The 17,989-nt window shown below is 32.4% G+C and overlaps 1 protein-coding gene across 1 annotated transcript in view; it reads right to left on the reverse strand.

The window, feature by feature from the left end:
* Positions 1 to 1,505: 1,505 nt before the first annotated feature.
* The window catches only part of LOC127715336 (cholecystokinin receptor-like), a 35,193-nt gene continuing 18,709 nt past the window's right edge, over positions 1,506 to 17,989 (reverse strand). Inside the window, exons 2-3 of the mRNA XM_052221369.1 lie at positions 12,042 to 12,416; positions 1,506 to 2,209 (exon numbers count right to left, since the gene is read on the reverse strand). Of these exons, the coding sequence (XP_052077329.1) occupies positions 1,593 to 2,209; positions 12,042 to 12,416 (992 nt within the window). The 3' untranslated portion in view covers positions 1,506 to 1,592. The remainder of the gene's footprint in view (positions 2,210 to 12,041; positions 12,417 to 17,989) is intronic.

Below are 17,989 nucleotides of genomic sequence, written 5' to 3' on the forward strand. Positions count from 1 at the left end.
AGGATATATAAGGTATACGTAAACGGGACAGAAAACGAATGACACAAACACAACGGTGTTGTTTCTGAGTTTTGTTTTGTTTTCTTGACAATAGAATTGAGAATGGAAAACGGAAATGTGTCAAAGAGACAACAACCCGATTTAAGAGCAGAAAACAGCTCAAGGCCACCTAATGGTCTTCAACAGAGCACCATAGTGTATACAGGTTTAGCGAAATGGACGCCACACTAATCTCCGAAACATACAAACGAACCAAAAATTTAAAAATCCACACAATACTAACAAAGGCTAGAGCATCCTCACTTCGGACACGCACAATAATTGCGGCGGGGTTAAACAATGTTTTGCTTGATCTTTACCCTCTCTCTCTCTACCTATTGAAAATGTGTACATGTAATAACACACAGCAATACGCACAGTAAAACTCAGTTTAAAAGAAGTCCAATTCCGTTGTTTGAATAGGTAACAAAGAAACTAAGCAAAATGACAATAATTAATTTCAAGAAGTTTTCAACCTACGTGGATAACTAAGCTAGCTTACTCTAGTGCCGGGCACATTTTTATCCTGTCTTCTAAATTATTTGTCTTCTTTTATTTCCTTGTTCAAATAAGTGATCATCATGTTGGTATCAATGTGTGTTTTACTTATATGAAATATTGTTTACATATTCAAATGAGAGGTTAGTGTGCATGTTAAACTGGTTATACCCAACCACATGTACTTTCTGATCCTGTTTCAAGTGAGGCTATCTTGGCCATTTGATGTTGTTTTTACGTCTATTTTCTCGGCGAAATCGGTTGTAACAACATTAACGGTACCAATTTTACTCTGCCAGATAGTGGTTAGTGTGGTATGTTACAACTGTTCAATATTTTTGTATAGTATATACTGTTAGCCTTTTTTGTATTATTTTGGCATTTTGCCACTTTTGTGGCTTTCGTGTTTTAAAAAAATACCTATACAGTATTCCTCTTTTTCTAGTAAAACTTATATTTGAACAAACTCATCCTAGATACCAGGATTAAAATTGGGTACGCCAGACGCGTGTTTTGTCTTCGAAGGACTCATCAGCGACGCTCGAATAAAATTCCGAAAGTTTTTGCCAAATACAGCTAATGTAATCTATTCCTGGTGTGGGAAAGCCATAGTATTTTGAAGAATTCAAAGTTTTGTTAACAGTTAGTTTATGATTTGCTATTCTTTATTACTTTGAACAATACAGTTCATCAGTATAATTATACCATATTTATCAATGACCTTTTTCACCGATATTTTGTTTATACACCCAAAGACTTTGATATGTACTTTTAAAAAATAAATTGACTTGATACAGTCTAGATTGGGGAAAAAAAACAACTTAATTTTCTGTCATTATGTGTTTCTGATCTTATTTTGTGTCTTTATGGAGAAACTTATCTGTTTATAACTAATGTAAAGTAATACCATTATTCCGTCTCTAATGTATGTTTGCTACATTAATTTGACAAAATTGTTGTTTCATGTGTTTACGTTTTTCATTTTATTACCAGAAAATGTCATAACAAATACAATAATTAGATTTCACAGTGGAAAAATTATATCCTTGGTTTTATTATACCGCTACCCCATCGCTAGAATTGCCAATAACCACTAACATGGAATGATCATCGGGGGAAACATTTTTGTCATTTGGTGATGATTTACCGTTCTGCTTCGATCTCATAATACTCAATTTAGTTCCATTAAGCTTGAGAGATGTACTATGGCTAGAAAATCTTCGAATATGTCGAGAATGGCAACACCCAAGTACCATTTTAAATGATTGTCTGAATTTCTGATTCATGAAACAGTATGTTATCGGATTACACGTGGTAGAAATATAGGACAACACAAACATTATTGAAAATGTTACATTGGAAAAATGATCTTTTAAACTTTCGAAGTGAAATATTTTCCAAGTTAACACAACGTATAAGGGTGTCCAACATACAAAAAATTCCAAACATACTGCTACAAGCATTCGTATCACTTTCAATTTAGCAGCACGATTCCGCTCTGGATTTGAATGACGTATTACTCTTCGGTATTCTAACATACGTCTTGGTGTAGATTCTGCGCTGCAGTATCCATTATCTGGAGATGTCAGTTGGGATCCATAATTTGAGTATTTCAAGGAATTTCTTTCCGTACCTTGTGTAAATGATCCAGAAAATTTCCCATTAGCAATACCTGTAAAAACAAATTATCAGCATTATATTATCAATAGTGTCATTATAGCAAACAAGTTTTAACAAAGCACATTGTCTTCAAAAGTAATGTTAAGTGCTTATTAACATTTTGATTTCTATCGATACATTTTAAATTGTCTTTCTTGTGTATTATGGAGACCTTTTTCTTTTCTTTTCATATTCAAATTTCACTTGGTTAAATCAATGTTAAAATAACGCAATATGGGGTACATATCAATGACATTTATTCTTATATTTGCTTTATTGTTATCTTATTGAAGTGTAATCCACGTGAACTTTTTCATTAATAAATTATTATTTTTGACAACGGATTGACTGGGATCATAAAACAACACGGTCTGCTATCAGTGACATTTGTTGCTCCAGTAGTAAAAAAATGCGGAAATGCACATTTTGTGAACTTTCAACATTCACCACTAAAGATTAAACGCGTAAAAGCAGGATTTCTACTATTATATAATAAGCTGGTTAGATATTGCTGGTGGTGGACTATCAGTCCCCGAGGGTATAATCAGCTCGGTAGTCAGTACTTCGGAACTGACATGATTTAAAAGAAACCTTTCTAAAATTGTCCGTTTATATAAATTATATAGAAACTAAGGTTTCAACTCCTTCAGGCAAAGTTGACCGTACATAGTTTTGACTATTTTTAGGTCTTTTTTGGTCATATAGATCTTCAAATGTTTCAATTCCTAAATATCCTTGGCTTTCGGATATACTGTTTTGAGCGTTCCTGATGAAGGAGAATCCAAAGAAGTGCTTCGGACGCATGACATTTATAAATTGTTTTTTTAATTCTTTTTCAGTCACTGAGATCAAATTTGATAATACATATCTTTTTTTTTTATTCTATGTCTTGTTATCTATTATACCGTATAGAATTGATGTTTTATCTGTCCTTGTTTTTTATGTACGGTTTTCTTATATATTGATCTAATATTAAAAATGTGGATTGAGGTCTAAAAAATAGTTTAGGCCGCCTCATTTCCCTTTTCTATCCCAATTCACGAACCTGTAGTAGTGTTTCCTATATAAAAAAATAAAGAGATGTGGCATGTATGTAAATGAGACAACTATCTACCAGGATTAAATGACATGGATATAAACAATTTTAGGCAACGGTACGCCCTTCAACAATGAGAAAAAACCCATACCGTGTAGTCGACTATAAAAGGTCCCGACATGAAAATGTGAAACAATTCAATAAAGAAAACCTACGGACTAATATATATAACCAAAAATTTAAGTAAAAAAAAATATGAAAAACATGAACCAACGGCAACCACTGAACTACACGCTCCTGACGTAGGGCAGGCTAATAAAGAATGTGGCGGGGTTAAACATGTTTGTCAACGTTATGTTTTTCGTTATTTGGGGAATCAGGTACATGTATTAATGACAGATATGTAATTGTTTCAGACAAATTTTATCCTGACGATTTTAAACTTGTCATATTGTTAAGACACGTTTCTATTGTTAAAAACTGAATGTATCCTTCTACATGTCTTTTTGGTAATTTCAGTCGTTGGGTTCTTGTCTTATTGCAATGAAATGTAGAACTCACACCTCCTTTTATTAATAAACATAATAGTGAATAATTTATTGTACTTTGAAACTTTTTGTACACACATTGGCCGAAGACCTAGGGAAAGAACAGAATTAGTGAAATGTTTGTACACGTATTGGCGGCGGACCGTCGGAAAGAACAAAGAATTAGTGAAATGTTTGTATGGATATTGGCCACGGACCTTAGAAAAAAACAGAGTATTAGTGAAATTTTTGTACATGTATTGGCCGCGGACCTACGGAAAGAACAGAGAATTAGTGACTACACATATTGGCCGCGGACCTACGGAAAGAACAAAGAATTAGTGAAATGTTTGTACACATATTGGCCGTTGACCTACGGAAAGAACAAAGAATTAGTGAAATATTTGTAGATATATTGGCTGCAGACCTATGGAAAGAACAGAGTTTTAGTGAAATGTTTGTAAATATATTGGCCGCGGACCTGAGGAAATAACAGAGTATTAGTAAAATTTTTGTATATATGTATTGGCCGCGGACCTACGGAAAGAACAGAGAGTTAGTGAAATGTTTGTACACATATTGGCCGCGTACCTACGGAAAGAACAGAATTAGTGGTTTGTACACATATTTGCGGCGGACCGTCGGAAAGAACAGAGAATTAGTGAAATAATTGTACGCATATTAGCCATGAACCTACGTAAAGAACATAGAATTAGTAAAATGTTTGTACATATATTGGCCGCTGACCGACGGAAAGAACAGAGAATTAGTGAAATGTTTGTACATATATTGGCCGCGGACCTAAGGAAATAAGAGAGAGTTAGTGAACTGTTTGTACACATATTGACCGCGGACCTACGGAAAGAACATAGAATTAGTGAAATGTTTGTACATATATTGGCCGCGGAAATGCGGAAATAACAGAGTATTAGTAAAATATTTGTATATTTATTGGCCGCGGACCAACGGAAAGGACAGATAGTTAGTGAAATGTTTGTACACATATTTGTCGCGTACCTACGGAAAGAACAGAATTAGTGGTTTGTACACATATTTGCGGCGGACCGTCGGAAAGAACAGAGAATTAGTGAAATAATTGTACGCATATTAGCCATGAACCTACGTAAAGAACATAGAATTAGTAAAATGTTTGTACATATATTGGCCGCTGACCGACGGAAAGAACAGAGAATTAGTGAAATGTTTGTACATATATTGGCCGCGGACCTAAGGAAATAAGAGAGAGTTAGTGAACTGTTTGTACACATATTGACCGCGGACCTACGGAAAGAACATAGAATTAGTGAAATGTTTGTACATATATTGGCCGCGGAAATGCGGAAATAACAGAGTATTAGTAAAATATTTGTATATTTATTGGCCGCGGACCAACGGAAAGGACAGATAGTTAGTGAAATGTTTGTACACATATTGGTCGCGGACCTACGGAAATAACAGAGAATGATTGAAATTTGTTTGTACATATATTGGCCGCGTACCTACGGAAAGAACAGAGGATTTTTTTGTAAATAAAAATATCATTTATAAAATCGTATAATCAATATTATCAAAAACGAAAGTCAATTTATAATTTGTTCTTAGTATGTGCAAAGACGATTTACGTTTGATAACAAATACGGTTTATCATTTACAAATTAAACACATCGAAGGAAGTCTTGATGTTGTAAATCATGTTTTACTACAGTATTACTTTGTATTCATGTCTTTTATATAATGAAAAGCAATATTCTGATTGATTTTAGTTTGTCTGAGATACTTATTATAACAAAGGAAATAATTGAGCAGATCAGACTCATATCTGATAAAAAAAGGCTGACCAAATTGGTAAACCGAACAATATAACCAGTGCAATAGATTACTTTCATATTACCGATTTTTGACTCCGGATTATACAATTTTCGACAGGTTATCTACTCTTTGGTACGGCATCCTGGTACTCGGTCAAATAAGAGCAACAGAAAAAAGTAAAATCAAACACATACTCGGTGCAAATTGGGGGGTAAGTTTAATGTTTTTGATGATTTTTTTTTGTGTACAGAAATCATATAACAATTATCCCCCCCTCCCCTCCCCAAATTGTACAGATTCTAATCTTGATTTTACTTCTTTAATTTTGCTCTTACTTGACCGAGTACCAGGTTTCCTACCACAAAGTATGTAACCTGTCGAAAAATATAAACTCCGGAGTTAAAAGTCGGTAATATGAAAATGGTCTATTGCTTATTAAAATAGCGATTAAAACTTCAGTATCCAAAATCATTTTAACACATGCCAGGAAGTACTGACATGACTTATGAAATGTATTTCTTAAATATAATTGAAATATTAAGAAACTAAATCTTCACACTCGTCCTTGCATGGTTTTGTCTTCTCCGTTTAGGACCCTTTTGGTCATATAGCTCATCAAGAATTATACATCCCGACTGTCAAATGTTTTATTTAAGCCTTTTTAATGAACTCAAGACTATTACAAAAAAGCGTATTGGACGCACAAATTTTATCGTTTTACTCTTATTATATAGGATAAGATATACCTATTGATTGTATCATGTAAAACAATTTATAAAGCAGCTAACATAATTTTATTCGTGGTAATTTTAATGACAGAATTCTTTTATTCTTTGTACGAATATGGATTCTGATATCACTCAACTGACGCGGACTTAAATTTCTATCGTCACTAAAATGTCGCAAAGTAGGCGCAAAGAAAAAATTAACAATACACAATTAATCAACGCGTGCAAGCCCTAGTCTCATGGAAATATCAAATACAAATTGTTTATCGTAAAAAGGAAAAATAGATCATGTAGGTTAGGTTACTTTTTATAAAATCAAATAGATGTAAAAAAAAACACTACAATCAAAATACCGAACTCCAAGGTAAATTCAAAAAGGGGCAGTCCATTAAAACTGACAAAATCAAACGTTTGACTCTATCAATCAACGGAACGAATTGAAAACAACTGTCATGTTTGTGACTTGGTGTAGACATTTTCCGAAGAAAATGGTGGGTTAAATCTGATTTTATTGCTATTTAAACCTTTTACATGTTGTTTATAGTTCCATTATATTGACAAGATTTAATAGGTGAGCAACACAAACAGACATAATAGGTTACTGTTAATAATTGGGATCCAGCAGCAAGAACTGTGCAAACATACATCACATACATACAACACATTAAACTAAACAATTCAAACAAACATACACCAAAGACGCTAACAAAAAGTTGTTGCATTTGATAGTAATTTTGAAAAAGACGCTCACAAAAAAGTTTTTGTAGTTGATACAGTATATAGTATACACCTGCTCGATAAAGTACAAATTAAGTAAAATAAAAATACAATGGTAAATATAATGAAAACAACTACAAATGTATGTAAAAACCTCTTGCGTTCGAAACGCACCTCTGGACACCATGAAGGCCCAAAAAATAATCAAACCTGATAGCTGGATGCACAAATACCGAGTCACGCCAACAGTCATACGACCACAAGAAAGATAATAGTTCAAGACAAATAAAGGGAAACTGTAAAGAAAACGAAAAGATAAATGACTTCAGCACCTATAATCTTTTGTAAGGAAACTTGTCAGAAAAAATTTTGAGATTGAAAATGCAAGCCCTAATTTGTTATCTCGTGGACAAAATTTTCAAACTTTATGTTATGTCACTATGTTTATTAGATTGAGTATTTGTTTTAGACTCAACCTTTCAGTATTTAAGGCAAAACGATTGACTAGGGAATTAACGTCTTCAATTGAAAAAACATGTTTATAAATAAAGTTCATTTTTATCCCGATTTTATTGCTAAGCCTTAATTGAAACTTGTTACAAGTAGTGATATCAAATAAGGTATTTCCAAGACACGAGACATTACAGTTTTAAAGGCAAACAGTTTCATTGAGATTACTTACTATATGAGAGGGATAGATAAAAAAATGACAATGAGACAACTTTCCACAACAGACCGATGAACATTGACTTTAACCTATAGTAACCATTAAAATTTTTCGATTATTGCCATGGAATGGTAAGTTTGTCTTTGACCTATGATTTATAATATCCCTTTGATAACTTCCTCCTCTCTTTTCCTTTAAAAGACACAAAGCTGACAAGAAATGGAACAATTCATAACAGAAAACAACAAAATGCAACAGTATGATTTATGCTAAAAGAACAAGCAAAGCAAAGAGCAATCTATGACAACCACTTGACTACCGGCTGCTGGTTTGAATAAACATATTTGATTGCGTTCAACAGCACAACAAAAGACCTAACTGAATAAAATGATTGACTCAATAGTTGTCCAATTGACAACCTGAAAACTGCACCAAATTGTGTACTGCGCATATCTATTTGATAACCATTTTAAATACGAAAGAACAGAAGATTGAAAAGGTTAAAGATAAATTGCGATCAAAATTGCATATAAAATGTATGCATTTTTATAAACCGATGTGTAGATTCATACAATACAGTACTTTGCAATCTGCAAATCAAACTGGAATGTTGTGAAATAAAAAAAATACCATCTCTTACTTTTTAAAAACAGTGATGATGCTTCATTAAAACAGCAGATTCAGTTTTACCAATATCATACAATAGCTGAATAAATCTTTTATAAAACGATATTGACAGTATATTAGGAAATACATTTGGCTCATTTGTGTTATAATGAAATTCATTGCAGGTGTTATTGGTAAAATTTAAATTTAATTCTGTTGAACGAAACTGATACTATATTTAGAAATATTTGCTGACTTTGTCAATAACATTACAGAGAGTGCACTTAGATGTTATTTTGCATTTAGTGCTTAGATTTAATCTCCTTATCACAATGTTCCATACATACGTTGGGTGGTTAATGCAAGTGTTAAAATTAATCGTAAAGATGTTACTAGTAACCTTTTGCACTATTTTGGCAGGTTAATGCAAGTGTTAAAATTAATCGTAAAGATGTTAACCTTTTGCACTATTTTGGCAGCTTTGATTGTGTTGAATTTGAAAATAAAATTCATAACTAAACTAAAGGCTCGAAAGACTCTGGGTCGTTCAGCTAGATCTCTTTTAATCTTCGACAATGGCAACTCTCAAACAATGTAATTCAAGACGAAAATCCCTTTTTTGTTGAGTTTGTATTGCTGATCATACAATTTTTGCTGTTTACAGTTTCTTTCTTTCTTCCAATACTTTCCCAAAACTCAAAAAGGGTACTTTTTATTGTCATAGAGCAATAGCTTCTTTAAAATCGAAAATTTCGACTACGTTGACTTATGTGTATAGATCTTGTCTTGCTGATCATTTTTGCTTATATACTTTAGTTCTTATTTTTGACGTATGAGTTCGAATGTCTCTTTGGTATCTTTTGCCTCTCTTTTAGTTATAGTTTTTACCAAAAATGATAGAGGAGTAAACATCCTCAATAAAGGACAATAACTTAAATAAGTAGCTTATTGGCTACTAGAGCTATGGTTACTTATTTGAGGATCTTGCCTTGCTAATAATTATTGCTGTTTACATACTATAGCTTTCTGCCAAAAAGGCAAAACATGTGTAAAAATTGTCAGTTTTGGGGAAACACGTCTATAAGGAGTCGACTAACAATAATAACACCTTAACTTATCAATAAATCTTTTCTTGATGATAATTTTTGCTTTTTAAAGTTTCTCTCCATATCAAGGTTTTTGAGATAATTGACAATAACTTCAAAAATAGGTCAGAATCGTCATTTAAGTGAAATAACTGTTTTAAGGTCAAGGAACAGGAAATAGGCTATGTTACAGATTTTGCTAAAATTTTGCATACAACCTTGGCTCGTTGAACTATAACTGAAAATCGAAAAAAAAAAACCATTTATATCTTTTATTATATCTGAAATGTTACTGATTGAACTCTTTCAAAATAGGTGAACATTTGTATAGAAATCACATAAATCGGCAAAAAACCTTCTTAAATTTGTATTAAAATCATCAAATCTCTGATTACGAATTTATAGCTTTTTCTTAAAAAAAAACACAATATGTTGTTGGTACATAAATTTCCGTTTTAATGATATAAGATAATCATATGGTCACCGACTTTGTTTTTTGTCTAATAATCAATTTGTTACCTAGTTGGTAGTGAAAAGCGTCAAAAGTTAACGTTTTGCGGCCTGTAACGCGATGACGTTACGATTATTTCGACTATTTTTGGTATTTTTTTCACATAGAACACCATTTTGAATTATGTATACCGTTAAAACGAAGTCGGTGACCTCTGTCAAAGTTTGGTTTAAATTGCATAAGTGTTTTCAGAGGAGACAATAGTTGTAAATGTTACCGGATGTTCGACGACAGACGACGGATGCCAAATGATCATAGATATAGATTACAAAGGCCTGGTCAGCTTACAAAACTACGTTCATATGATGGTTGATTACATAGAAATGCCTTGTATTAATAAGACGTTGATAATTGTCAAAGTATTGATACAAATGTAACACGTGGATTGCGTGGCTGTCTTAAATCATGTTCTTGTAATCATAATTAGAAACTCCCATTCGTGGAATGTGAAAAGGGTCCAATACTACAGTGTACGCTGTGAAAAAAAACCCACAGAAATATACGATATTCTGCATTAAATAAAACTGAGAATGGAAATGGAGAATATGTCAAAGAGACAACAACCCGACCAAAGAGCAGACAATAGCCGAAGGCCACCAATGGGTATTCAATGCAGCGAGAAAATCCCGCACCCGGTGGTGGTCCTCAGCTGGCCCCTTACTAAAATTGTGTGCTAGTTCAGTGAAAATGGACGTCACACTAAACTCCAAAACATATAAATGAACTAAAATTAAAACACATACTAGACTAACAAAGGCCAGAGGCTCCTGACTTGGGACAGGCGCAAAGATGCGGCGGGGTAAAATTTGCTTTGTGAAATCTCAACCCTCCCCCTATACTTCTAGCCAATGTAGAATAAAGAAACACATAGCAATACGCACAGTAAAACTCAGTTTAAAAAAAGTCCGAGTCCGATGTCAGAATAGGTAACAAAAGAAACTAAGCAAAATGACAATGAAACATAAATGAACAAAGGATTACTAGCAGTTACTGACATGCCAACTCCAGACCTCAATTAAACTGATTTTCAAGATTATGTCTTCATCATATGAAAATCAAGTACAATCCCTTCCGTTAGGGGTTTAGTATCATACCATCAAAATATGCAATCCTTAATGACTTGACAACAGTATCGTAACTATATCCTTTCCGATTAAGTCTGTTTAAAGGTTTGGTTAGCTTTTGAGGTGAATGCCGACATTTTTGTGCTTTGTAAAGAATATTACCATAAAATATTGGATGTGAAATACCTGAACGTATAAGATGTCTGCATGTTGATTTATATTTACGAATGATTTCCTTGTACCGATGATAAAATTTAGTAAATGTTTTGACTAGTTTGTGATATCGAAAACCCTGGTGTAATAATTTTTCAGTAATACAGAGATTTCTTTCGTTGAAATCAAATACGTTGCTACATACACGAGTGAATCGAACAAGTTGAGATATATAAACACCATAAGATGGCGACAAGGGAACGTCACCATCTAAAAATGGATAATTAACAATAGGAAATGGAAAATCATCTCTTTTATCATAAATTTTGGTATTAAGCTTCCCGTTAAAGATATCAAGATCCAGGGAAGGGCAGTGTTCATTGTTAGTATTATCTTTATTTAAAGTCAGTTCGGCAGGATAAATCTCTTTAGTGTACATACTGAAGTCGTTAGTTGAAACCCATAATAATTATCTCTTGATTGGTTTTCGCTAAACGTTCAAATGCAAAAATGTCCGACACATTCATAATAGATAAATATATACTAAACATATTCTGTTACAACATGTACAAGGACCAGAAAAGTAGATGATAGTGAAAAGTGTCATGTCAATTTTGACACTGGAAAATAAGGACAGATATTAAGTGTCACTACAGTTTATCTACGAAACCCTCGAACGTGTTATTGTCGAGATTGACAAAGACCATTACATTCTTTCTACCCTTGTTATTTAACTTGCTGGAATAGACCGTACATTCATACATTCTGCAAGCTGATCGGAGTCGCTCATTGGAGATGTTAGACAGTAGATGAAATGATCATGCCAGTACCTCTTGCTGTTGTTGGAATCAAAGTAACTAAATATATGGTATGAATTTCAATATTCAAGATACTATGCTGATCAGGAAATAAATATACCTTAACACTTAAAGTACTACTTACCATTTAACTCTTTCTGATGTGCCTGTGCTTGGATACCATCCCATAATGTAGAGATAATACAACCATATGCAACAACCATTAAAAGAAATGGACAAAAGAGCAAAATCAAGTCAAGAAACACCGTGTATGCTTTTAAAAGTGCTTCGTCTTCCCATATCTCATCACATCTGTGATTTCCAAGTCTTAATCGTGTGTACTTGGTTTGCACTGCTATAGGGATCATCACAATGGCAGCTAAAATCCAGCAGAAGATGATAACTTTGTATGCATGGGATAGCGTCTGCCATCGTCGTGAACGTAATGGGCGGCATATACCAAAATAGCGTTCCAAGGATATGGAAACCAATGTGAAGCAGCTAACACCAACTGACACACCTGAAACAAGATTTAGTATTGAAGCCTTCATTAAAATTTTCAAGTATATGTAAGCCAAACCAATTTTAATGAACATAATGACAAACGACCTGTGCTATGCATTCTAGGATTTGATCAAATCTAGAGGACATAATGCAATAACGGAAAAATAATTAGAAATCCAACCGAAAGAAAAACACATTTCGAACAAACATTATAAGTATTGCATGCAAACAAACATTTGGTTTTGGCACAAAATAATTATTTTGAGCTAACGAAATTATATTTTAAAGGAATGAAAGATTTGTTTTCATTATGCGTCTGCATACATTTTTATCTTTTGAAATGATTTGGACATGGATAACGAATAATGTAATGAAGGTGATGTGATCTACATTATAGTGAATAGTGGAAAACCAATTTTTATTATTTTACCATTTTTATTTTCAGTTTTTGTTCCATAATTGATATCACATGAAAATTGTTAAGTATGGACATTTTTTCTTTTTCAGCGTGATTTTATCAAGATTGTACATTTACTATTTTTTGCGCAAGTCTACTTGGTACCATTGTTTATTGTCAAAATGAAAGAATCTGTTTTTCAAACTCAATTTCTTCAAAATGCATAATTCGAAATTGCAACGACTGAATTAATTCGTTGAATTTTGTTAACTTCCAATAAAATATGTATGGTGTCATTATGTAGTTTTGCATTAGTATAAGTGCATAGAGTATGAAAAAATGTGGAAGGTGTTAACATTTTAATTCATTTCATCAAAAGTGTATTGCAGTTTTAAAGACCCTCTGATACGTTACATTGTAGATCATTTTGAATGGTGCGAATCTTGTATGATTCAAATGAAGAAGCGTCCTTGAATGGTTAGTTAGAAGTTTACATCATTCTAGGATGGTATACGACGTTGAATTTAAATTTGGATACATTTAAGTTCTAGTCTTATGTTACCAATAAAAAAAAAAACCAGCAGTTTTACTCTGCACTTGAATGGCGCTTAGTATTTCTATTTTAAGCATTTATATTATAAAACTGGATTATTTAAATTAAACCAAAATAATGATATCATGGTGAACCATATATTTGGTTACTAAAATAGAAAAAGAGAAGCTATAAAAAGACATTCTATGCTATCCACATTTGGTAACCATCAATTATGTTGCATTATGAAGAGTCTAATCGTATTTGGTCAGTATTGTAGGTTTCCTCATCAGGGAGTATTTTACCCACCTATCATAGCATATTTCCCAATAATATATTCTTCTAAAATCAATTTTAGGCAGATTTGAACATATAAGGTTATACAAATCATTTAACTTAACTATTGCCTATAACAACTTCAATTTCTTTTGTGAAGTGTACTTAAGAAAATTTCAAGATGAGAAACATCATTTAAAGTGCTGTTCCTTTGAATGTTACTATTTCCCAGTATATCCTTAGAAAAATGTAGCATTTACATTCAACTCGCATCCTTTTACCAAATCGTTTAATGAAAAAGAGGTGAAAAGAGATGAAATATGTTCTAATAATCTTTGGTTGATAAAGATTAAAAATCGCAAAAAAAATATAAAAATAGAAAGATTAAAAATCACAAAACAATATAAAAATAGCTTCATATGACAGCAGGAGATTGACGTTTCCTAAAAAAGAATTAAACATTGTTTTTTTATAGACTTTTACAGCATTCAATCGTCATACCTTTATTAATTTGAAGCTGAAAGTATAACAATACGATGATATTAGTTTTCCAGTTCAATACATTGTAAGAAACTGTTAATAATTTTTTTTTAATTGATTTGATAATCTAAGAATCTTGTTTTTCATCCATATTAGTTGCATTGCCATCACAAATAAGATAGTATTTTTTTTTCTAAATGTTTATAAGTGCACCGAAGAGATAAAATTCAAAAATTGTAAGAATAGAAAATCAAAAGCGAGCATACAATTCAACACCCACCGTTACAGACTGTGTATTTTTGCAGACTTGCAGACGGAGTTTTATCCATTTCCCAAGTAAATAAACTTTCAAATAGATCACAAAAAACAAACAAAAAATAACCTAAAAAGTATATGTACGTTTTTAACGCTTTTACTTGTTCACATTAAAAAGGACTTCATGAACTGGGATTTGCCTCGTACACAAAAACTGCAACATAGGTATGAGGAAGAATGACTGAAATCAACACTATATAAGTTTTTTGTCACTATCATGAATTAGTTTACGGATACGATGTGTCGGTGTTTTAACTCACTAGCGACATGTTTTCGCGGTCTTAGAATTGATAACAGTCATACTTTAACTAATTGTGTCTTATTCTCGATCATGACATTTGGACAGAGTGTGAATAAGCATGGCGGGTAATTCATTCATAGCTGGAGCGTTTACCTTGTCAGCGAACCCGAAAATGAAAATAACGCCGAGGCATTGGTTGAATTAATTTGCATTATTTTTTTACGTTGTTAGCCAATTACAACTTTTTTTTGTTTACTTTTGAAAATATTAGTCAGGGTGTATTGGGTTCGGAAATTGGGAGTTTATTTATTTATTCTGAAGTTATCGTATTGCAGTCAGTTTAAGTGGTGGATAAGTCTTTTATCGCAGACAAGAGCTTCACAAGCATTTTCAATTTAATTATATGCCGATGTTCTGAAATCAAACCAAAAGGTTATAGAAAATATGGATTGCATAGGGCTGACAATACGTTAAACACCATATGCACATTATAATTTAGTGTATGTATTTTGGCCGGGGGAAGTCATCGTAGATTGCCAGTGGTCGTTAAAAAACAATATTTCTCCGTCAAAAACCGTAGACATCAAAACTAATCATTCTTTATTGCATAGATTGCATAGAACAGCATGTCTTAAACTGCAACTTGTTATTAACTTAGCTATACTAGATAGATTAATTTGTTTATTTAACAGGTTTATGTCGGTCTGATTGGCGGCTAATTCATCTACATCGGAGCGAAATTACTGAGAAAATTTAATGATCTATCAATCATATATGAATTGCCTGATTTCAGTTAACCTTTGTATGCCTAAATGTTGAAATATTGGTTTTCACCCGTAAAACATTCAATGTGTCAGGAATGATTGGTAACCCTAATTAGCCCAAAAGTTCTGCAATTGATATTAACTCTTAACTATGAAGGTTATTAAGTATCATTTATGCAGTATACTTCGTTTGATGTATCATTAGTTGTAACAGCATTTCATCAGATAAATCATTCAAATACATAAACCGCAAAAAAATGATACGAAGATTGAAAAACATGTCTCAGATGTAGATATACATTCCGGCATTGCGTTTGATGCCTTCGTTGAATTTTTTTGAATCTGGTTTGCTTCTTTTACAATGGTTATTAATAATATTATTTAATAACTAATATCACACATAAGTAATAAATTCGAAACGATTTTCCACATGCACGAGAGTTTATTTTTACCTCAATTACTGTCAATCATGATGGAGCGTTTTTATGACATTCCATTACTGATATATCTTGAAGAAATATGATTTGTTGAACGAGATATGAAATATTTTCGTTTTGCAGAGATAACTGTGTAACGTAAACAGCAATTACTTTGCATTTAAGAATTAAAGTTTGTACAAAAAAGAAAGTGTCTATCAATATATTAGAAATAATGTATCTGCAGCCAAACTTTATATGTGTCCTGAAAAGGATAAAAGCATCCTATTCACAACCCGTGAGAGTGAAAGTACCTTTTTGAAAAAGACTTAAATTTTGTTTTCATCAGATTTGGTCAAAATAAATAACAAGGTCCTTTCGAAAATTATAAATATTTAAAAATGAAAACTATCCACACATTTAATAACATTTTAAAGCTGGATGTCTTTTCTCAAATCTGATATTGTTCTTCTGTGCTTTGTGTGTGAAAACTTAGTATGGTGTTAATCGGACGAATGTACTTTATGTTTTTTTTTTTAGGATTCCTAATAATGATAACCTATTATTGATAACTTAAGTAACTCTTTATTTGAAGACATTTATACAAAGAAGATATGTTTTATTTCTTTTATTTCTCTATGTTTATAATTAGATTTCAACAAAAACGTTTTCATGTGTATATGATAATGCTTAGGAAGTGGTGAAACATGCTTATATTTCCGTCATTGTTATCACAAGCACATTCTCTTTTAAAAGACAATCATGCAGGTCGAGGGTCACTTATTATAGGTAAAATATTTGGATTACTCAGTGACCATATCATCTCCCCGGAGAGTGTTTTAGACCCGAGTTTATCTTACATTATACAAGCTTAAGTACTAGTACTGATACATTTGTCATCGTCCCCCTTCTTTGTCTCTTTATCATATACCGTTATGGATTGACCGCAGTACAATATCTATTTTTCTCAAAAGTAATCTACCCATTTCATCAATTTCATACTCAGCTGCTGTATTTTTAGATAAAAAAATCAATTACTATAATTACAAAATCTTATCTAGTTTTTATTCTACAACAAGTTGTATTTTACAAATTAGCAGTTAAAAGTGAAAATTCTCGTGACAGTTGGAAGTGAATCATCATATTGTTTTATACGAAGATAAGAATACGATTGTCATATTTGACAAATTGACTCTGCGTGGAATTTAAGATTTATCATACGTTTTTAATTCTATGCAGATTAGGTATTTTTAAGTAAATAGATTTTTGTATTTTATCAGAAACATTGCTTTCATTATGCAGGTTGGGGACTATCTCCTAAATGGGTTATGGATATAATACCAAAATGGGATATAATTTTACTGTGCAAAAAACGTGTTTTTGTATTCATGAGAAAGTATTGCAAAGTTCAAATAATTTCAAGGCAACAACTTTTGGTTAGCAACTATTCTGAACACCGTATTATTCATGAGTTTGATTCCTAGGAAGAGGGACCAATCTAGCAACTTATTCATTTTCTGGAAAAGTCTCTAACCAAAAGTTGCTATTGCTGACTTTAACAAATGCACTTTTCAATATTTTTGCTTAATTCAAAAATTTTATTTTATTTTGCACTGACAAATAATCAAAATGTTTATCAAATGTTTGGGCTATATAACCCAAATGGCTGATTATGACCCATTTGGGAGATAATTCCCAACTTATCAGGAACAGAGAATAAGTTTAAACGAGGCGACATTTGAGGGATTGTTTTCATTCTCCCTGCGCTAGTACTTCAAAACTAAAGTTACTAATTTGATCAGAGCCTTTATAAGAAAGACATAATATTGATAAGTTCTTCGTCTTTCACATATCGGTTTATTTCGTGCTGTTATGAAACTTCTCTTGCTCTGCATTGAAAACTATTGTTTTGTGGCTATCGTTATTACCTGTGCAAAACTTTACAAATTCTCTGATAGGGAATGAAAAACTGGTTGTTGGACGTCCAATGGCACATTTGTCATGCATATTCACGGAAAACAGATAAGGGAGCCGAGAACTTTGCACCTAGTCTACATGAGACATTGACGTTCCCATTCCAACCAGACATTCCTGCATATAAATACTTCCACATACATATGCCCTAGGGACAACTTAATTTCTAAACCGCAGAGTTGGAAGTGACTGTC

Source organism: Mytilus californianus, unplaced genomic scaffold (assembly GCF_021869535.1).
Source record: "Mytilus californianus isolate M0D057914Y unplaced genomic scaffold, xbMytCali1.0.p SCAF_9, whole genome shotgun sequence".
Taxonomy (NCBI): Eukaryota; Metazoa; Mollusca; class Bivalvia; order Mytilida; family Mytilidae; genus Mytilus; species Mytilus californianus.